The sequence below is a fragment of the Chiloscyllium plagiosum genome, unplaced genomic scaffold, assembly GCF_037043375.1.
Source record: "Chiloscyllium plagiosum isolate Xiang-an unplaced genomic scaffold, Cpla_swu_hap1 HiC_scaffold_11, whole genome shotgun sequence".
In the NCBI taxonomy this organism is placed as follows: Eukaryota; Metazoa; Chordata; class Chondrichthyes; order Orectolobiformes; family Hemiscylliidae; genus Chiloscyllium; species Chiloscyllium plagiosum.
Genome location: NW_028270149.1, coordinates 83,392,081 through 83,415,644, shown reverse-complemented (window position 1 = coordinate 83,415,644; position 23,564 = coordinate 83,392,081). Strand labels below are relative to the sequence as shown.

At 46.1% G+C, this 23,564-nt stretch overlaps 1 protein-coding gene across 2 annotated transcripts in view; it reads left to right on the top strand.

Annotated features, from left to right (window-relative positions):
* The window catches only part of LOC122557073 (diacylglycerol kinase eta), a 223,800-nt gene that overhangs the window by 115,558 nt on the left and 84,678 nt on the right, over window positions 1-23,564 (top strand). For both annotated transcript variants that reach the window (XM_087992244.1, XM_043704350.2), the window contains exons 2-4: window positions 16,194-16,304; window positions 20,537-20,617; window positions 22,830-22,934. In XM_087992244.1, the coding sequence (XP_087848370.1) occupies window positions 16,194-16,304; window positions 20,537-20,617; window positions 22,830-22,934 (297 nt within the window). The remainder of the gene's footprint in view (window positions 1-16,193; window positions 16,305-20,536; window positions 20,618-22,829; window positions 22,935-23,564) is intronic.

The window sequence follows — 23,564 nt, the reverse complement described above, 5'->3', positions numbered from 1 at the left end:
TGTGTTTACTTGGCTCCCTTCTGCTGGGTTTACTTGGCTCCGTGTTACTGGGTTTACTTGGCTCCCTTCTGCTGGGTTTACTTGGCTCTGTGCTGCTGGGTTTTCTTGGCTCTGTGCTGCTGGGTTTACTTGTCTCTGTGCTGCTGGGTTTTCTTGGCTCTGTGCTGCTGGGTTTACTTGGCTCTGTGCTGCTGTGTTTACTTGGCTCTGTCCTGCTGGGTTTACTTGTCTCCCTGCTGCTGGGTTTACTTGGCTCTGTGCTGCTGTGTTTACTTCGCTCTGTGCAGCTGTGTTTTCTTGGCTCTGTGCTGCTGGGTTTACTTGGCTCTGTGCTGCTGTGTTTACTTGGCTCCCTTCTGCTGGGTTTTCTTGGCTCTGTGCTGCTGGGTTTACTTGTCTCTGTGCTGCTGGGTTTACTTGTCTCTGTGCTGCTGGGTTTTCTTGGTTCTGTGCTGCTGGGTTTACTTGGCTCCCTGCTGCTGGGTTTACTTGGCTCTGTGCTGCTGGGTTTACTTGTCTCTGTGCTGTTGGGTTTACTTGTCTCCCTGCTGCTGGGTTTACTTGGCTCTGTGCTGCTGGGTTTACTTGTCTCTGTGCTGCTGGGTTTACTTGTCTCCCTGCTGCTGGGTTTACTTGGCTCTGTGCTGCTGGGTTTACTTGTCTCTGTGCTGCTGGGTTTACTTGTCTCCCTGCTGCTGGGTTTACTTGGCTCTGTGCTGCTGGGTTTACTTGGCTCTGTGCTGCTGGGTTTACTTGTCTCCCTTCTGCTGGGTTTACTTGTCTCTGTGCTGCTGGGTTTACTTGGCTCTGTGCTGCTGGGTTTACTTGTCTCTGTGCTGCTGGGTTTTCTTCGTTCTGTGCTGCTGGGTTTACTTGTCTCTGTGCTGCTGGGTTTTCTTGTCTCTGTGCTGCTGGGTTTACTTGTCTCTGTGCTGCTGGGTTTACTTGGCTCTGTGCTGCTGGGTTTACTTGTCTCTGTGCTGCTGGGTTTACTTGGCTCTGTGCTGCTGCGTTTACTTGTCTCTGTGCTGCTGGGTTTACTTGTCTCTGTGTTGCTGGGTTTTCTTGTCTCTGTGCTGCTGGGTTTACTTGGCTCTGTGCTGCTGCGTTTACTTGTCTCTGTGCTGCTGGGTTTACTTGGTTCTGTGCTGCTGGGTTTTCTTGGCTCCCTTCTGCTGGGTTTACTTGGCTCCCTGCTGCTGGGTTTACTTGTCTCTGTGCTGCTGGGTTTACTTGGCTCTGTGCTGCTGGGTTTTCTTTGTTCTGTGCTGTTGGGTTTACTTGGCTCTGTGCTGCTGGGTTTACTTGGCTCTGTGCTGCTGGGTTTACTTGTCTCTGTGCTGCTGGGTTTTCTTGGTTCTGTGCTGCTGGGTTTACTTGGCTCCCTTCTGCTGGGTTTACTTGGCTCCCTGCTGCTGGGTTTGCTTGGCTCCGTGCTGCTTGGTTTACTTGTCTCTGTGCTGCTGGGTTTTCTTGGCTCTGTGCTGCTGGGTTTACTTGTCTCTGTGCTGCTGGGTTTACTTGGCTCTGTGCTGCTGGGTTTACTTGTCTCTGTGCTGCTGGGTTTTCTTGGCTCTGTGCTGCTGGGTTTACTTGGCTCTGTGCTGCTGGGTTTACTTGGCTCCCTGCTGCTGGGTTTACTTGGCTCCCTGCTGCTGGGTTCATTCGAGTCCATGCTGTTGGAGCCTGCTCGAGTCTGTCCTACTGGGGACCCTTGCCGCCAATCCTATTGCTATTCTCTAAGAGGTACGTAAAAATGGAAGAGAAAAAAAGAGCAAGAGGAGAGAGAAACCCAAAGGAAGGAAATGGAAAGAGAAGCAGGCAAGCCCCTGTCTCTGAAGCCCTACTCCACTTGCCAGCTTTCCGGAATTTGGAAATATAATGGGCGAGGATGGAGGATTCCGTAGTCAGTGCCAGCCAAGAGACCAACAGAGAGTACTCATGTTACCTCAGTTTAAAATCTCAACTGGAATGCAGCAGCATTCCCTCAGGACAGCACTGAGAGTGTCAGCCTGGATTATATGTGGGGAGAAGGGGTGAACGCACAATCTTAGAAGCTGCAGTACTAACAGTACCACGACTGACTGATTTGGAAACTATCACAAGCCATCTACTAATTTAAGCATTGGGTGTGGTGAAAGCAGTTTGGTTAGGGGTGCTCTGCATTCTGTTGCACACTGAGAAGTGAATGGATTAACCACAAATATTTCCATTCCTTACTGATTCAGCTTTGGTGACGTCTGAAGGTTTTAAGTGTATGTCTCCAGTGATAGGTTTGCTGTTGGTTTGACTGCACCTGGCTGTTACTTCTCCACAGCTGAGAGTGAGAGTGGGATCGGTGCCTTTGGAGGACGAGGGGTGGGGTGGGTGGTCTTCGTGAAGCTCAAGGGGGATTTCTTGGGACACAGACATTTCCCCCCCCCCCCCCAGCCCCAAATCCAGCTAACGGATTGTTTTCACTTTGTGGGACCCATCGTGCTCCCCAGGAATGGCACCACAGCCTCTCCCCTGTGTGGACTGGTGTGGAAGGTGTGTGGACTGACAGGGATCCATCTGTATTTGCCCCACTCCATGGCTCTGCAACGCTCTGCTCTGAGCTACAAAGCTGTAAGTAGTTTCCTTTTCCAACACACTGATTCAAAGAGCTGGTGTCTTAGAAGGGAGTCATTGTCACAACAGCTTTTGGATTAAGCAAACACAACTCTCTAACTATTGACTGGGAGGGCCTTTTCCCAGCCTCAGACGGAGGGTGGGGCCTAGCTTACATCAAAGGACAGTTGCGTTCATTAGGGAGTTTGGAGTTAAAGGACTTCACTGATTCCACACTGTTGTTTAAGGGGACTTCTCACCCCTTATTTCTGATATCTGTGCCAAAGTTGCAATCTTTCTGTGGTTCAGTGGGAAATCCTGTCACTTCCAGGGTCAAAAGGTTGTGGGTTAAAGTCCTAGGCCAGAGATTTTCGTGCAAAATCCCTGCCGTCAATCCAGAACAATACTGAGGCACTGTCCGAAATATGAGTTCTCAGATGCCCTACGGCTGTGGTGGAAGAAGGTCTCAAGATGCTACTTTGAAGAAGGAAGAAGAAGGGGTGTTTTGCCCCATACCTTGGTTAATATTTACCCCTCAACTGTCCCAACTGCAAACAGATGATTTGGTCATGAATCTCGGTGGGATCTTGGTGTGCACAGACCAGCAGTTGCACATTTTACATTCAGGCAGCATCAAGAGCACTTTCTTGGAGGGGGAAGGGGGCGCATCCAGAGGCTGCAGGAGATGCCAATCAAATGCAAGGTTTGTCTTGAGTACGCCTGCCCTTGCCCTGAGCACCGTGTTTAAGATTAAAGTGAGTAGATTCCCACTTGCTGTGATCATCTCTGGAGAATACATTGTGTAAATGGTAAGGCAGCTGAGTGATTGCAGGGTTTAAAAATAGAATGAAAGTGGAAGATGTGCAGGAGGGCTGCAGGGTTGGGCTGTTGATCAGAGGGAGTGTGTGCAGGAAGAAAGGCTACAGCCTGACATTGTATGTCAGAGTGAGGGCTGGTTCTGAAGTAAACACTAGCCTGGATCTCACATCTATTTTTAGACATAGCTGCTATTTTTACAGCAGACGCTTCACATCTGTGTTTACAGAGGAGTTCATTATGGTCAGGTAACAATTCAGTCTGCTGTATATTTATACTATACCAACGTAAACAAGCACAATTAAAATATCCCGACAGCTCAATCCCAGCACTTAGCTTATCCTCAGCAGCCTCTGACAGACCGATAGGAGATATGAAGTCTTTATTTACACTGGCTCAGTAACAGTAGCTGCACCATGTGTACACATTCAGTCACATTTATTTTGTGTGGATGATGAGGGGACCTCATTGTGGGACGGGACAGAGGGCTGGTCCGGAGGAAGATTTCAGGGCACCCACCAATCTGACCATTTGCCTTAACCGTAGCTTCCTGTCAGTGATTGAAGCCAGGTGAGCACTGAAAACCTCGTCTGCCCCCAAAGTACATCGAAAAATCTTACATTTGACCAACATTTCAGTCTCAGGTTTAATGACTTGAACTGAACCTCTGAGTATTTGCCACCCTGAGCTACACAGGGGCCATTTCCGATTCACGGACCAGCCCTCTTCAGCTTGCTGAGCACCCACTCACCACCCACATTCACTCTAGCCACCACCCTCACACAGTGGCAGCATCATGGGCAAGAAGCATTGTGTTCACCAAGACTCCTCTGACAGCACCTTCCAAACCCATGACCACTTCCATCTAGAAGGACAAAGGCAGCACATACATGGGAACAACCACTCCCCCCACAATTTCCCCTCCAAGCCACTCATCAGTTGGAAATATTTTGCCCTTTTTTCAGTGTTGCTGGGGCAACCTCTATGCCAAGACTCTCCCTCTCATTGTGAAATGTTTCCCTGCATGGCCCATTGGTAGTCTTTCTAATATTGAGCAACTGCAAGTACGGTTTTTTTCTGTTTGATTTCTGTAGCTAGGTACAGTGAAAACTTTTGTTTTGCCTGTAGTGCAGGCAGATCATACCACACAAAGTGTATTAGGGTAACAGAACAGAGCAAAGCATACAAAGTTATGGCTGCAGAGAGGGTGCACAAAAAGCAAGATTATAATTAAATTTAAAATTTGGGAGGTCCATTCAGAAGTCTAATAATGGCAGCGAGGAAGCTGTTCTTGAGTGTGTTGGTACATGTGCTTAAGCTTATAGATCCTCTGTTCAACATTGTCTTGCTAAAAGAAAATCCAATCGGTGGTTGATGATATAACAGCAGACATTATTCCTTTTGGGAGAGCTACTTTTAAACTTGTTCACTGTTATTTTGATAAATGTGGATACCCAAAGTTAGATTTTGCCACATGTTGAAAGCTCTGTCCTGTACCTGAGGTAGCAGCTTCAGGAAAAGAGCAAAGAAAATCTGGTTCATCAACTGACCTGCCACAAGTACTGCAGGCAGCCATTTTGCTTTGCCAATCCCATCATTCCTTTCGTGTAGCGTCACATTGGCCTATTTTTATGCTTTAAAATTATAACTTAGCCGCTGCAAAAAATAGATTCTGTTCACGTAAAATAGAAATGGTTTGCACCCCCGCAGTTTCCTTTTGAAAATCCTAGGCCAAAATTATAGCATGCTGCTTCTTTAAGTAGAGTCTACCTTTAATTTGTTTACATTTGAAGAAGAGGGACATGAAAGCAGTTTGGGTGGTGCTGTTCGGATCTTGGCTTCAAACTCACTTGGGCTGGTAAAGTGTAAGACTTAGCTTTGAGTTGCCTGGAGCAGTTCAAGGTAAACTGCGGTTGGAAATGTTTCCAACTTAAATGATTGAAAGTCTTCCCCACAAAATTAGTCCAAGTGATATCCAATTGGTAATGCCACATGGAGAATCCAATGTTGAGAAACTATGCGAAAAAGAGGAGAGACATAATGGACCTAATGGAATTAAAGTCCATAATACACTCACACTAAAACAACTTAATGGTACAGACTAGAAGTTTTACATTAAAACCTCTGTGTTTCACTCCATATCTAATCCTGTTCTGTACCTGGGGGGCTGCTTGATGGGGACAGTGTCGAGGGAGCTTTACTTGTGGAGGGAGTTGAGAAACTCCACAGAAGCCGGTATCCATCGCCAAGTCACCCTTTATTTACAGGTGGAGAGTCCTTGACACTGATCCAGCTCCCTCAGAGCCAGCTCTCAGAGTGAACAGAATCTCTGACACTCCTGTTGTTATCTGTTAGCCAGGACTATGGCTGACTGAGGTTAAGACCCCAATCAGAGAACTCCTATTCTATGAGGTTCACCTGGATGACCTTGTCACAATCACTTCATCCCTCCCCCTCCGAGTCTGAGGACATTGGCTGGTTCCTTTTGTTTAGCTCTTCCAGGTACCGGGTAGGGTTCCTCCAACTCTGTTTCTGATATGGCCAACTTCTCGAAAGAAGTTCATTCTCCTATTCAGGCGGCTAAGGAATTGAAGCGGTGACACCCGCCATGTCCTTCTCAGATTCTGAGGTTCCTTTCTTGCTTGACAAAGAGGGAGAACCCACAGGTGCCGGAACAGTTGGAAAGGGTGTCAAGGAGGTGGGCATACTTTGTTCCTGCACTCTTTGTGAGTTTGTAGTTTTCATGTGGTTCACATGCTTGTTCAGAACTGTCACATCTACCTGACCTTTATGCATCACTAGACCTGACCTTGTGTTGGCCATACCTGTTACCCACGCAGGGCCATTCCCCTGATTCCTACACTAAACTTTGCCAAACTGTCTCTCTTACTTAATGCAGTCTTGTTTTGGGCACTGGCACTCTCCTCCCTCAGAACTGGGGAGATCATTTTAATCAGGTGTGGAGTCTTCTTCCCATTGGCAACTCTGCTGGAGCCATCCCTGTAGCTACATGAGAGATGGTCCGAATAATCAAACAGGAACCGGGACAGTTTGGTATCTAGTGAGGTTGTGGGCTGTCTCTTTAAGCCTGCCTTCAAAGTTTGGACTGGTCTTTCTGCCAGACCATTGGATGATGGATGGTGTGGAGCTGTCCCTATATGTCAAATGCCATTCAACTTTAAAGTACTCAAATCCCTGCTGGTAAACAATGGCCCATTATCTGTGACCAACAATTCCCTGAGTTCCCCAATTGCATGCAGTTTTTCTACCAACGTCCCCTGATGAATGAACTCTATGCATGTCCAACCACTTTGAGTGGGCATTCACAATGACTAAGAACATTCGTTCTATGAAAGGATCTGCATAGTTAATGTGTAATCGAGTCCAGGGTTTATGGGAGCTGCTGGTGGTAATTTTTTGTCCATTTTGGCACTCTGGACAGTGCCTCACCAATATGGCTATGTCAGCATCCAATCCTGAAGAAGGGCCTGTGCCCGAAACGTCGAATCTCCTGTTCCCTGGATGCTGCCTGACCTGCTGTGCTGTTCCAGCAATAAAGTTTCAACTTTGATCTCCAGCATCTGCAGACCTCACTTTCTCCTCCAATCCTGGCTAGCCAACATAGCTTCAGGTAGAATTCAGCAGTGGGCCAACATTTTCAGTTTGGAAACCTCTGGTTGACCCTGATTGAGTTTAGCAAGTATCTGGCAGCGGACTTTGCTGAGGACAATCACTCTTGCTCCCCATCAATAGTATCCCATCCCTTTCTGTGATCTGGTTTCTCCAGGTCTGTAAAGATTTCAACTCTGATTGTAATGGCCCTTTGGATTCCTGTATCATCACCTGTTTCGGTTTTGCCAGCTCTGGAACGTTCTGTGTCCGAAGTCTAATATTGTCAGCTGTGACTGGAAGTGTGACCAGTCAAGTTATAGCCAATATGAACTCTTCCAGTGGCTGCACCACCGGTGATATATCTACCAGGGGGAGGAGGCTCAATGCATCTGCATTTGCTATTTGGTCTCCCGGTCAGTGTTCCAACTTGTAATTATACGCACTTAGTATTAGAGCCCGCTGCTGATTTCCACATGAAGCTATGGTGGCACTGCCTTGTCCTCTTTAAGTAGATCTAGCAAGGGTTTGTGGTCTGTTACTTTCACAAATTTATGTCCATAAAGGTATTGGTGGAACTTCCTGACTCCAAATATGACTGCCTAACCTTTCTTCTCTAACTGGACATATTTACATTCTGCATTTGCCAATGTCCTGGCTGCCTATGCTGTTGGATGTTCCTCTCTATTGGGCCACTGATGATCCTATACAGAGAGGCGTTGCATCTTAATACCAGATCTTGTTTGGGATGTAGTGTGTTAACACCTAAGAGGATAATATCTGTTTCTTCACTTCTGTGAAAGCTACAGTGTGGCGACGTAACTATTTCCAAGGCTGACCCTTTTCTAAGAGTTGATGCAAAACTGCCAGAACGGAGGCCAGGTTATGTACGAACGTTCTGTAATAATTCACCAGCCCAAGGAAAGACCGAAGCTCCAATACAGGTGTGGGAACCGGGCACCTTTGATCACCTTCACTTTATCTTCCAATGAGTGTCACCCAGTCTTGTTCACTCTGTAACCCAAGGAGGTCACTCGGGGTGTCTGGAACACACATTTTTCCCTTCTAAGGCATACGCCCACCTGGGAGACATGTTTAAGGATCACGTCCAAACTTTGTAAATGCTCTTCATTGGTCTTGTCTGTTATTGGCCCGTCATTTAGATAAATGGCGACCTGAGAAAGATGCTGTAAAATGTTACCCATTGACCACTCAAAATTTGCATGGGCTGATAATATCCCATCGCAGTCTCGTGTATTGTTAAAAACCCTTAGGGTATTTATTGCAGCATACTTCTGGGAATCCTCATCTAACCACAATTGCAAATACATATGGCTCATGTCCAGCTTCAAGAAGGACAACCTCCCTGCCAGGTTTTTATATAATTCCTCTGTGAGGGACTGGGTATTTATCCAGGCTGTGAGAATCAGTTCACCGTTTGTTTGAAAACCCCACCAAGGTGAACCTACCCTTCAGGCTTCACAATCAGTATGACTGGGGGCTGTCCATTCCACAAACTGGGTATTGGTTTGATGATTCCCTCGTTTTCCAGCCTCCTGATTTCTGCCTCTCCTTTAGCCCGTGAGGCAATTGGCACTGGGCAGGCCTTGCAGAATCACGGAATTGCTTGCTGGTTAACATGTCAGGTGGCCTTGGCTCCTTTGATAGACCCCAGACCTTCCTGAAAACCTTTTGGGTATTTAATTAGGACATCACTCAGGCAGCCATTTGCTAATCGAAAAATGTTGAGGCAATCAAGGTCAATCTTTCTCACCTAATGCCACCCCATCAAAGCTTGGATGTAAGCCTTTTACTACAATCAGTGGTAACTGAACCAGCTGCTTCTCAGAAGAGACTGGAACTGCAGGCGTCCCTTTAATGTGTAATGGTTCCCCGGTATAGGTAAACGCCTGCTCCAGTTCTGACCACCATTAGAACTGGGTAACCATTTAACCAGATGTTTATTTTGATTGGTTCAGATTTGGATGTTGCTAAGCAATTAGACTGTTCCAAACAGGTGGACATTCCAGGGTGTGCACTCTCCTGGATACCAGCCTATGAGTTCTCTTACTCCATTTGGGTTTAGAGGGACTCCTTTGTTGTCTCAAATCCACATATTGGTAGCAACCGCAATGGCTTGCTAACCTAGATCCTAAAGAAAATTTTAACCACTTGGTCAAGGCTTAGCTTTGTTATGGGGTTTTGCTTGGACTGACCTGGAGTCTGTCTGCTCAGGATAGGTCTTAAGTGAGGCTCTGTGATTGCCTTCATTCAAGTGGTGTTCCCAGGCTCAGTGATGTCCACGTCCATCGGCATACCCTGTAACTCATATGTCCCAGTTGCTGCATTTTCTAACGACAAAACCAGTTATAGTGCCGGTTTGAAGTCCAGTTGGACTTCAGCTATTAGGTGCTTTTGCATAGTTACATAATTAATCCCACTCTCATCGCCACTGAAATAACTTCACAGAGGCTGGTATCATAGAACATAAAACAGTACAGCACAGTACAGGCTCTTCAGCCCACGATGTTGCGTCGAGTATTTATCTTAATCTAAGATCAACCTAACCTACACACCCCTCAATTTACTGCCATCCATCCAGCAGTCACTTAAAGGTCCCTAATGTCTCTGACTATATTGCCACTGCTGGGACGGCATTCCACACACCCACCACTCTCTGCATCAAGAACCTTCCTCTGACATTTCCCCTCAACCTTCCTCCAATCACCTTAACATTATGACCCCTCGTGACATAATGTTAAGGTGTGCCCTGGGGAAAAGTCTTTGTCTATCTATATATGCCTCTCATTCCCTTGTACACCTCTATCAAGTCACCTCTCTTCCTTCTTCTCTCCAGTGTGAAAAGCCCTAGCTCACTCAACCTCTCTTCATAAGACAAGCCCTCCAATCCAGGCAGCATCCTGGTAAATCTCCTTCACCCTCTCTAAAGCATCTACATCCTTCCTATAATAAGGTGACCAGAACTGGACACTAATCCGAATATAGTCTAACCAGGGTTTTATAGAGCTGCAGCAAACCTTGTGGCTCTTAAACTCAATCTCCCTGTTAATGAAAGTCAAAACACTATACTCCTTCTTAACAACCCTATCACTGTGGGTGGGAAATTTGTGGACCCCAAGATCCCACTGTTCCTTTACACTGCCACGAATTCTGTCTTTAACCCTGTATTCACCATACAGATGTGACCTTCCAAAATGAATCACTTCGCAGTTATCCAGGTTGAACACCATCTGTTACTTTTCAGCCCAGCTCTGCATCCTGTCAATGTCTTGTTGTAGCCTGCAACAGCCCTCGGCACAATCTACAACACCATCGACCTTTGTGTCATCGGCAAACTTACCAACCCACCCCTCCACTTCTTCATCCAAGTCATTTATAAAAACTACAAAGAGCAGAGGCCCAAGAACAGATCCGTGAGGAACACCACCCATCACCGACCACCAGGCGGAGTACTTTCCATCTGTCACCACTCACTGTCATCTTTCAGCCAGCCAATTCTGTATCCAGACAGTCAAATTTCCCTGTATCCCATACCTCCTAACATTCTGAATGAGCCTACTGTGGGCAATCTTTACTGAAATCCATTTACACCACATTCACCACTCAACCTGCATCAACCTTTAGATTAGTGGTGCTGGAAGAGCACAGCAGTTCAGGCAGCATCCGAGGAGTAGCAAAATCGACGTTTCGGGCAAAAGCCCTTCAAGATGCTGCCTGAACTGCTGTGTTCTTCCAGCACCACTAATCCAAAATCTGGTTTCCAGCATCTGCAGTTATTGTTTTAACCTTCATCAACTTGTCTAGTCATATCCTCAAAGAACTCAATAAGGCTTGTGAGGTATGACCTGCCTCTCACAAAGCCATGCTGACTATCTTTAATCAAACTTTGTTTTTCCAAACAGTCTTCAATCCTATCTCTCAGAATCCTTTCCAGAACCTTGCTTACCACAGACCTAAGACTGACTGGACTGTAATTCCCAGGGATTTCCCTATTCCCTTTCTTGAACAGAGGAACAACATTCGCCTCCCTCCAATCATCCAGGACTACTCCCGTAGAGAATGAGGATGCAAAGATCATCGCCAGAGGTGCGGCAATCTGATTGCTCACTTCCTGGAGTAACCTTGGATATATCTGGTCCAGCCGTGGGGGCTCATCTGTCTTGATGCTTCCCAGGATTTCCAGTACATCCACATCTTTAATATCAATCTGTTCAAGCCTATTAACCTGGTCCATGGTGTTCTCACTATCAACAAGGTCCCTCTGTCTAGTGAATACTGAAGCAAAAAAACTCATTTTAAGGCCTCCTTACCTCTTCAGACTCCAGGCACAAGTTCCCTCCACTACCCCTGATTGGCCCTACCCTCTCTCTGATCATTCTTTTATTCCTCATGTAAGTGTACAATGCCTTTGGCTTTTCCCTAATCCTTCCCACCAAGGCTTTCTCATGCCCCCTCCTAGCTCTCCTCAGTCCATTTTTGAGTTCTTTCGTAGCTACCCTGTAATCCTATAAAGCTGTGCCAGAGCCTTGCTTCCTCAACCTCAAGTAAGCTTCCTTCTTCCTCTTGATGAGAAGCTCCTCTGCTCTTGTCAACAAGGCTCCTTCACCTTACTATTCCTTGCCTGTCTCTGTGGGACAAAGTTATCCAACACTCGCAACAGGTCCCCCTTAAACAACCTCCACATTTCTGTTGTGCCTTTCCCATAGAACAACTGTTCCCAATTTATACTCCACAGCTCCTGTCTAATAGCAGTATAATTTCGCCTAACTAATTAAATACCTTCCCATACTGTCTGTTCCTATTCATCTCCATGGCTATGGTAAAGGTGAGGCAGTTGTGGTCACTGTCACTGAAATGTTCTCCCACTGAGAAATCTGACACCCGACCTGGCTCATTGCCGAGCACCAAATCCAACATGGCCCCCCGCCTAGTCGGCTTATCTACATATTGAGTCAGGAATCCCTGCTGGACACACCTGACAAAGTCGACTCCATTCAGGCCATCTGTACGAAGGAGGTTCCAATTAATATTGGGGAAGTTGAAGTCACCCATAACAACAACTCTGTTACATCCACACCTTTCTAAGCTCTGCTGTCCAATCTGTTCTTCCATTGCTCTGCTGTTATTGGGGGCTCTATAGAAAACACCCAATAAAGTGACTGCTCCTTTCCTGTTACTGACTTCAACCCATACTGACTCAGTAGACAAACCCTCCTCATCAACCTCCTTTTCTGTAGCTGTGATCCACTCCCTAATTAACAATGCTACTCCCCCTCCTCTTTTACCCCCCTCCGTGTTTTTTTTAAAAGATCCAAACCCTAGAACATTCAGAAACCATTCCTATCAAATCCATGACTCCATTATGGCCACTATATCATAATTCCAATACTGATCAATGCTCTAAGTTCATTACTCTTATTCCTGACATTCCTTGCATTGAGGAGAAAATGAGAACTGCAGATGCTAGAGATCAGAGCTGAAAATGTGTTGCTGGAAAAGCACAGCAGGTCAGGCAGCATCCAAGGAACAGGAGAATCGACGTTTCGGGCATAAGGCTCCTGTTCCTTGGATGCTGCCTGACCTGCTGCGCTTTTCCAGCAACTCATTCCTTGCATTGAAACAGACACACTTTAACCCATCCCTTTGCCCTATCAACTGTGTATCCTTCTCTACAGACTCTCTGCATTCTATTTCTGCCCGTTCAACAACTACTCTCTCCTCTGATCTGTAGCTCTGGTTCCCATCCCCTTGCCAAATGGGTTTAAATCTCCTGAAGTGCTCTAGCAAATCTCCCACCCAGGATTTGGTGCCCCTCCTGTTTAAATGCAACCCGTCCTTCATGGACAGGTCCCACCTTCCCCAGAAAGTACCCCAATGACTTACATGTCTGAAGCCCTCCTTCCTGCACCAGCCCTGTAGCCACATGTTTAGCTGCACTTGCTCCCTGTTCCTCATCTCACCAGCATGTGGCACCAGTAGTAATCCTGAGATTACTACTCTGCTCATCCTGCTTTTTAGCTTCCAACCTAACTCCCTGAAATGATGTTTTAGATCATCCCTTTTCCTGGCTATGTCATTGGTGCCAATGTGCACCACGACTTCTGGCTGCTCACTGTTCCCCCTCAGAATCTTGTAGACTCAATCAGAGACATCCTGGACCCTGGAATCTGGGAAGCAACATACCTTCTGGGAGTCCCATTCACGACCACAGAATCTCCTCCAGTCTGTTCCTCTAACTATTCAGTCTCCTACTAGTAGCACTTTTCTGTTCTCCCCACTTCCCTCCTGAGCCACAGAGCCAGGCACAGTGCCTGAGACCCGACCACTGTGGCTTTCACTGGTAGGTTCCCCACCCAACAGTGTCCAAAACGGTATACTTATTATTGAGGGGAATGGCCACAGGGGATCCCTGCACTGTCTGCCTGTTCCCTTTCCGTAACCTATCTATCTTTTCCCTGTACCCGAGCTGAGACTACCTCCCTGCAAATCTTCTGTAATACTCCCTCTGCCTCCTGAATGATCCGAAGTTCATCCAGTTCCAATACCCTAATGCGGTTTTCAAGGAGTTAGAATAAATATCACTCTTTATTTGCACACCAAGAGCCCTTGACACTGATCCAGTTCCCTCAGAGCTAGCTCTCAGAGTGAACAGCATGTCTGACATTCCTTGTTTCTACTTTTTAGTCAGGGCTCCCTGATTAGACTAGATTAACAACCCCAATTAGGAACTCATATTCTATGAGGTTCACCACCCTGACCTTGTTAAGATCACTCCAGGAGCATTACTCTGGATCTCACATCTTGCTGTTCCTGCTTTGGGCGTATTTGAAAAGGAGGTGTTGAGAGTGTTTGACAGTGTATGTAAAATTGAGCTATCCCTTTCCTAGATGTGTTTGATGGCGACAATATGGAAGAAGACTTCCTCTCAGATTAGAAAGAGCAGGGTGAACTTTACTTTCACAAAAAAAGTAAAAGAGTAGAGTGAGATTTAATTAGTTTAAAATAGTAGGGCAAGCTCTACTTTTTGTTTAAGAGTTGAGAGAGCTTTGCTTTCAGTTTAAGAATAGAGAGAGCTTTCCTTTGTATCTAACCCTGTTCTGAACCTGTCCTGCAAGTGTTTGATGGGTACAGTGTACAGAGAGCATTATTCCGTATTGAATCCAGTGCAGTAGCTGTCTTGGGAGTGTTTCATGGGGCAGTGTAAAGGAAGTTTTACACTGTATCTAACCTTGTGCTGTGCCTATCCTGCGAGTGTATAGTGGAACAATGTCAAGGGAGGTCTACTTGCAGTTTAAAAGGGAAGGGTGAGCTTTCATGTGGAGTTAACCCTATATTGACCATGTCCCAGGAGTGTTTGATGGGGATGGTGTCGAGGGAACTTGACTTTCTGTTTACATCTCATTTAAAAGAGTAGAGCAAGCTTTGTTCTGGATTTAAGCCTGGACTTTCCCTATCCTGGAACTGTTTGATTGGGACGGTGCCAAGACAACTTTACTTTCTGTGTACTTTTTAGTTTACAAGAGTACAGCAAGTTTTACACTGGATTTAACCCCTGCACTGTCTGTGTCCCAAGAGTGTCTGATGAAGATGGCGTCGATGGAACTTTCCTGTCAATTTTCAAAGATTAGAGGGAGATTTGTATCTAAAAGAAATACAATATAGCATCCTCTACATTGTCACATCAAATGCTCCCAGGCCAGGTACAGCATGGAGTCAGATATACAGTAAAATACCCTCTACACTGTCATATCCCATGACTGGTGAAGCACAGGTTAGATAGAAAGTAAAACTCCCTCTAGAGAGTCCCATCATACACTCCTGGGACAGCTACAGCACAGGGCTAGATATGGATCCCTGGCTGTATTTAACTGGGACATTCAGGAAGGAAATTTACCCTTTATATATCCCTGCACTGTACCTGTACTGGTAGTGTTTGATGGGGAAAGTGTAGAAGCAACTTTACTTCTGTATTCAACCCCATGCTGTACCTGCCCTGGAGTGTTTGATGGGATAGCAATTGGGTGAATGGGCTTTGTTTTCTATTGGTCTATACATGCCCTGCAAGTGTTTAACACCACTGTGGATGAGGAGTCTGTCAGTGTTGATAGGTACTGATGAATAGTGATGATAAACCAACATTGAGAGACATTCAGAGGATAAATTCAGAATCCTGAATCATAAGTCAAACCAACCAATACATGGAGAAGATGTTGGAGAGTCTCATCAACAGCTGGTCTTCCTTCCCTCTCTCCTTCCACTCTCTAATAACTGATCCAAGACATTCAGAACCATTCCAATTTTCAGAGAGGATGGAAAGGGGACATTGTGGTGGATATGACATACCGCATTCAGTTTAATACATCTCAAAACTTTCTTGCTATATGCTGAGAGTGTGTGAGATTTGCTGCATGGAATTTTCTGAAGCCTCCAACTGTATCTGTTTGTGATTTGGGGTGAGGGCGATGTCTCATGTTCATAGGTGTTGGCAAATGGCACTTCCGTGGATATGAAACAAAACTGTGAGGTTGGGAGGGGGGGCAGAAGAGGAGGGGGTGATGTGGATTGAACATAACACCATGTTTTACAGTTCCTGTGGAAGAGGACTAGTTTTGTCAAAGAAAGGAGCAATAGATGATCTGTCTTTGATCACTAAGGTGCTAAAAGGAGAAAGCGGAGAAAGTGGGACACTCACAACCTCTCAGACAAACCGTCCTGATGAAGGTTTGCTCAGCTGAAATGTCAGAACTGCTTTTTTTTTTCCATTCAACAATACTGAGCATTCTTATAAACAAAGCAACTCGCCCCTTCCCCAAGTTAATGGACTATTTGAAAAGTCCGAGATGTCAATTTGGATCTGCACCTGTAGCAGAAACTAATCAACTCATCTTTGGCTCTTACCCTATCTATGTATTAACTTTTGTAGAAATTTGTTCACTAGTTTTTGAGATATATTGTTTATATGCAAATAGAATGACAAGCAACAAATAACATACCCTCTGCCCACCTTCATTCACAGCATTACAAAGGATTAGACTCATTTAATCCATTTTTAACCAACAGAGTAAAGACTCGCTCTGCAAATGCTATCGTAGTCCATATCATATCACAGCTTTTCTTTTAAAATTACTCATGAACCTTATTCCAATTTCTTTTAACAGAAAAGCATTAATGAAGGCTTGTTACTGAAGCAGACCAGCTCATTCCAGAGGTGGAAGAAAAGATACTTTAAGCTCAGAGGACGAACTCTATACTGGGCCAAGGATTCAAAGGTAAAGCAATCAGGGCTGACACTGTTCACGCTTGTCAACTGAAGCAAGGCGTGTTGCTCATCATTTTCCAATGAATTGATAAGGAATCTCACCCTAGACTCAAAAAAATCACTAACACTTAGGACTGCTGCTAACCAATCCTCACTGTAACAATAATATGGGGGGCATTAGCATTACATTCTATCAACATAATTATCTCAAATCACCTTGCAAATGATTAATCATCTTGAATGGTATCATGAATTTGCTAACACAGACATAACTCAGCAGCAATACATAATCAGCAGTGGGGTGGATACTGTACTCTGGTGGTGACTGAGCAGGAATGCTGCTTGGGTCATTAAGGATAATGGCAATCCTAATAATATCATTCCTGATAATTCAACTCCAGACAATTCCAATCATATACCACTCCTGACAATTCCAACCTGAACAATTCAAATCCTGATAATTCCATACCAATACCATTCCTGACAATTCCAACCCAGACAATTCCAATCCAGTAGCAATCCTGACAATTCCAATCTGGATAAATTCAATCCAGTGTCATTCCTGACAATTCCAATCCAGGAAATTCCAATGCAATTCCTGATAGTTCAAATTCTTGATGCTCAAACTTTTGACATGACTATCCTAACAATTCAACACATGGCAATTCCAGTAGGTCCAAGTGTCAGCACCTAAACATGAACTTTGCAAACACTTGCAGCAAGATTATTTCAGACTCGGTCATGTACCTGGGTCTACAACAGACACATACACATTCGTTTGCAGGAGGTTGCCACGCCTCCTTCACAGGTAGACAGCTGAAGGCAACACAGCCTGTTTGGGTGACGTGTCAGTCAGGAACAGAGCAGGAGCATCTAATTTTCCATGACCTCTTTTAGGAAATTATCCGTTTTAAACAGTCCAGGTGACAGGATGTAACAATTGTCAATCTTATAAGACTGTCATGGAGTCTCCACAGAATTAAAACTGTCTTCTGTCAACAAATTGAAAGTCATATCATTAAAGATGATTCGTGGGTTCATTTGGATTTAAAAGTTCTGTATGTTTATTACAGAGACATAAATAGCGGTAGGAAGAGGCTATTTGGCCTTTCAAGCCTGATCCCCCATCAGCACGACCAAGGCTGAGCATCCAACTCAGCATTCTAGTCCTACTTCCTCCCCATACCTTTGATTCCTTTAGCCCTAAGGATTCTCTCTGATTCCTTCATCAGAAACAGGAATGATGGGAAAACTGTCTAGCATGTTTGTCTGATGACTAAGAATCACATAGCGGTACAATGAAAGATCTGCCATCACTGCTAGATTGCTTGAGGAAGACCACGCTGTATCCAGCACAGGGCAAAGCAAAGAGACATACGTCCATGAACTTCCATGAAGCTTATCCAATTCCAAGATATTCTGTGGCTGCTTTTCTAGCTCCTATGTTTTCTGCCAGGAATCAATCCCGATACTAGCTCTATCAGCCAGAACTGTTACATCGATATGTCGAGGAGTACACTCTCCAAAACCTACATCTCTGTTCCAAATCTAGCTTTTGTTTCTTCCATCTTCCCTCATCTTTCTCCTGTACTCTTGTTGAATAGAGAAGTTTTATGTAGAGTTGGAAGGGAAGGATTTATGCCTTGTTTGAAAGACAGTGCCTCTGACAGCGCAGCACTCTCTCAGCACTGACCCTCTGATAGTGCAGCACTCTCTCAGTAATGACCCTCTAACAGTGCAGCAATCCCTCAGCACTGATCCACTGACACTGCAGTACTCCCTCAGCACTGACGCGCTGACAGCGCAGCACTCTCTCAGTACCGACCCTCTAACAGTGCAGCACTCCCTCAGCACTGACCCCCTGACACTGCAGCACTCCCTCAGTACTGACCCTCTGACAGTGCAGCACTCTCTCAGTACTGACCCTCTAACAGCGCAGCACTCCCTCAGCACTGACCCACTGACACTGCAGCACTCCCTCAGTATTGACCCTCTGACAGCGCAGCACTCTCTCAGTACCGACCCTCTAACAGTGCAGCACACCCTCAGCACTGACCCGCTGAGACTGCAGCATTCCCTCAGTACTGACCCTCTAACAGTGCAGCACTCCCTCAGCACTGACCCTCTGACAGTGCAGCACTCTTTCAGCACTGATCCACTGACAGTGTGGCACTTCCTTAGTACTGACCATCTGACAATGCAGCACTCTCTCAGCACTGACCCTCCAACAGTGAGGTGTTCCCTCAGTACTGATCCTCTGACAGTGTGGCATTCCCTCAGTACTGACCTTCTGACAGTGTGGCATTCCCTCAGTACTGACCTTCTGACAGTGTGGCACCCCCTCAGCACTGACCCTCTGACAGTGCAGCACTCCCTCAGTACTGACCCTCTGACAGTGTGGCACTCCCTCAGTACTGACCCTCTGACAGTGCAGTACTCCCTCAGCACTGACCCTCTGACAGTGCAGTACTCCCTCAGCACTGACCCTCTGACAGTGCAGTACTCCCTCAGCACTGACCCTCTGACAGTGCAGCACTCCCTCAGTACTGACTCTTTCACAGTGTGGCATTCCCTCAGTACTGACCCTCTGACAGTGTGGCACTCCTTCAGTACTGACCCTCTGACAATGCAGCACTCTCTCAGCACTTACCCTCCAACAGTGCGGTGTTCTCTCAGTACTGACCCTCCGACAGTGAGGCATTCCCTCAGTACTGACCCTCTGTCAGTGTTGCAGTCCGTCAGCACTGACCCTCTGACAGTGCAGCATTCCCTCAGCACTGACCCTCTAACATTGCAGCACTCCCTCAGCACTGACCCTCTGACAGTGCAGTACTCCCTTAGCATTGACCCTCTGACAGTGCAGCACTCCCTCAGCACTGATCCTCTGACAATGCAGCACTGTCTCAGCACTGATCCACTGACAGTGTGGCACTCCCTTAGTACTGACCATCTGACAATGCAGCACTGTCTCAGCACTGACCCTCCAACAGTGAGGTGTTCCCTCAGTACTGACCCTCTCTCAGTGTGGCATTCCCTCAGTACTGACCTTCTGACAGTGTGGCACCCCCTCAGCACTGACCCTCTGACAGTGCAGCACTCCCTCAGTACTGACTCTCACAGTGTGGCATTCCCTCAGCACTGACCCTCTGACAGTGCAGCATTCCCTCAGCACTGACCCTCTGACAGTGCAGCACTCCCCCAGCACTGACCCTCTGGCAGTGCAGCATTCTCTCAGCACTGACCCTCTGACAGTGCAGCACTCCCTCAGCACTGACCCTCTGACATTGCAGCACTCCCTCAGCGCTGACCCTCTGACAGTGCAGCATTCCCTCAGCACTGACCCTCTGACAGTGCAGCATCCCCTCAGCACTGACCCTCTGACAGTGCAGCACTCCCTCAGCACTGACCCTCTGACAGTGCAGCACTCCCTCAGCGCTGACGTGACAGTCTGGGTTATTTGTTTAAATCTTGGGAGTGGGCATGAACCCATAATCTTTAAGTTCAGAGACTACCCACTGCCCAGTTACCCAAAGTACAATATAAAGTACTCTTTCACACCGAACCTCAAGCCCACCCACATTTGCTGATTGCTGTTTAGGCTGTATTCTGATTGTAATTTGTGTTTTGATTGTAGCTTTGGTTTGGTTGTAGCCTGTATTCTAATTTAGCCTTTATTAAATTACAGTCTGCGTTCTGACGCTCTGACAGTGTGGCACTCCCTCAGTGCTGATCCTCTGACAGTGCAGCACTCCCTCAGTGCTGGTCCTCTGACAGTGTGGCACTCCCTCAGTGCTGGTCCTCTGACAGTGCAGCACTCCCTCAGTGCTGGTCCTCTAACAGTGCGGCACTCCCTCAGTGTTGGTCCTCTGACAGTGTGGCACTCCCTCAGTGTTGGTCCTCTGACAGTGTGGCACTCCCTCAGTGTTGGTCCTCTGACAGTGTGGCACTCACTCAGTGTTGGTCCTCTGACAGTGTGGCACTCCCTTAGTGTTGGTCCTCTGATCCACACTACTTCAGATCTAATTACCCAAAGTACAATATAAAGTATTCTCTCACACCTAACCTCAAGCCCATGCACATTTGCTGATTCCTGTTTGAGCTGTAGCCCATATTCTGATTGTCACCCATGTCCTGATTTAGCCTGTATTCTGATTTAGCCTGCCTTATTCACCTGCACCCAAATTCCTGCTCCTGGTTCAACCTGTACTCTGATTGTGATTTGTTTTGTTTCTCTCATTCCAGTCCTTAATATTCGATGAGGTTGACCTGTCTAATGCCAGTGTTGCTGAGACCAGCACTAAAAACATTAACAACAGTTTTACCGTAAGTCGTTGCTTTTTCCTGATTTGGTCTCTCTGTTGAGCAGTGACCACTGTACTGTCTTTCCCATAGTGTCAAAAGAATCCTCTCTCTGAATCTGGAATTATGTTGAAGTTCCTGTAACCCTCTCTCAATTAAAAGTCATGATGTTATCTCATGGTGGCCAAAATAAATCTCTCTGTGTTATGTCTCTGGCAATTACTCTACAGTGAGGGTCAAACTGTTCCGCAAATACTGTGAGCTGGAGAGTGCGCTAAGATATAGGAAGGCTGCTCCTGTTGAAGTCAAAGTTTTTCATAATTGTGGGTATTAAATTGTCCAATGTGATGGCACCCTGTGACTCATGGTGACCCCCAGTTAATCACCCACAGTTAGAGTCAGCAACTACAGGCAGTACCTTCTCGTGAAGCAGGCTTGCTAAGCACTCTACCATGAGGGACAGGCTGTGTCTCTGCACACGATCAGCTCCTGAGCCAGCAATCCACCCAAATGAAGCAACCAAAAGATTATGAGAAGGTTTCAGTCTGGTTGACACTGGTGGGGGCAGCTAATTTCACCCACCCGCCAAAGGGTTAATCATTGACTGGCTGGAAATTAAACCAAGGGAGACATGTGTGGATGTGGCACCTCCCACAATATCAGGATGCCTCAAAGCTCTTCAGAGGCAATGAAGTCCTTTTGAAGAATATTGCCATATAGGAAATACAACACCAACAAGCAAGCAATGTGATGCAAACGTTTGGTGATGTTGGTCAAAGACTAAATCACAAAATTTGTACAGTGCTCAAAGAGGCCATTTGAGTCCACACCAACCCTTCAAACAGCATCACACCCAGATCCAACTCCCCAACCTATCCCTGTGACCCCACATTTCCCAAGGCTCGCCCACCCAGCCTGCACACCACAGGCAATTTAGCATAGCCAATCCACATGACCTGCATGTCTTTGGACTGTGGGAGGAAACCAGAGCCCCAGGCAGACGGTGCAAACTTCACACAGATAGTAGCCCGAGGCTGGAATTGAACCTGGGTCTTTGGCGCTGTGAGGCAGCAGTGCTAACCACTGAGTCAACATGCTCCCCTGCGGTGGAGGTCAGTTAACCAGTTCACTGCGAGAACTGAACTGCAGAGTGATGGTAGCAACATGGGTTCAATTCCAGTCCTGGCTGAGGTCACTATAAAAGCTTTACTGTCTTCTGGATCTCACTTCTTGTCTGAGGCGTTAAACTCACAAACTCAGGTTAAACTCACAAACAGTTGGCGTGTCATGGAAAACCCTTTTACACTTTTCTCACAGTGACGGGAAGCCTCTGACATTCATCTGAGATAGTAGGCAGGACCTTGTTGAATATGTCACTGACACAGCTAACAATGAAGCACTGCCCCAGCACCTCACTCGATTGTCAACCTTGACTATGTTCAAGTGTCTGAAGTGAGGCCTGAATGTACACCCTTTGACTCAGTGATAAGCCGCTGAGTGATGAGCTGCCAGAGTAGCTTCTCATTCTTGATGGACACAGACAATGGTATAGTCTTCTGACCAGCGGCATGAGTTCAGGGTAATTTTCATTTTGAGTCAGTAGGTACAGCGCTGGCTCTCATTAATAGACTTTAATTTGCTGTGTAGAGACTGAAATAACCTTATCTCCTGATAAGTAGTCCCTTCACATTGAGTTAGGAAAGGAAAAGGTACAATGTGGAATCCCAGCACTGGAAAATATCTATTCAAGTGAAGTTCAGCTTTTCAGACGTGCATGGTTTAGTCATTTTACCAAGTTCTTCACCTGTTTCCAGTCTCCTTCCCTCCAGCTCCCTGAGATATGGAAGGCTCTAAGATAGTGCAGTTTGTATACAATTTATTGTTTTACTACTGGTTTTATCCTTTACAATTCTTGCTTCATTACCTACTCTTTACCAGTTATAAAGATGGTGGATTGTTTTATAGTGCAGAACAACATTCAGTCTCCTCGGTTTTCTGTGCCTAGCAAGTAGCTTGGAAGAAAATTGTAGAAAACACCGTTAATATGCAGGAAGCATTGTTGTGTTTGGACATTTGTTGGTTCCCCTTATGCCTTTTCAGATGGCACTGGCCATAATGTCTGTACCCTGAGATCTCAGAATTAACTGCTGCTCAAACTGAGATAGAGACATCCCGGGCTAAACATAGGCTCCATCAGAAAAAGGGTTCTGTATTCTAAAATAAGCTTTATTTACAGATCATTACGCCTTTCCGAAAATTAATCCTGTGTGCAGAGAATAGGAAAGAGATGGAGGATTGGATTACTGCACTGAAGTCTGTCCAAAAACTTGAGAATTATGAGGTAAGGTAATAGAAGTGTCAGTTCTTTTCACACTCTGTCAGAAATGACATCTGGTCCATCCCTGGAACATTGCACCCTAACTGTCAATCTGCTGTTCATTCTCCCACGCTGTGGCTGCCTGTGAGGGTTTATATACACAGCCACATGTGTTTGTGTGTCTGTGTTCTTGTTTGTGCATGTGATTGTGTGCATGTATGTGAGTGTAGGTGTGTCTGAGTGCCCCTGTGTGCACATGTGAATCTGAGTCTGTGACATGTGTATGTGACGTGTGTGTGTGTGTGTGTGAGAATGTGTACCTAGATATGTAACTGTATGTCTGTCTGCCTGCATGGTGTTTTTGTGTCTGTGTTTACATTTAAGATGGGGCACCACATACATGGACTCTGGAAATGTGTTTAAATGTACGGAATAGAGTCAATGACAATCAGAGTGCACAGAGAACGACAGAGCTGATTAGATGTGTGGGAGTCAGTTAATAATAGGATGGAGTTTAAATGCATTCTGGAATTGATGTTGAAGTAGAGTGCGTGATAGTGGAGAGGCAGTGGAAGGAAGAGAGTGGATGGATGGATGATCATTTCTATTTAGAGACATATGCATAAATGCTGAGTGTCTATGCTCTGCACTAAG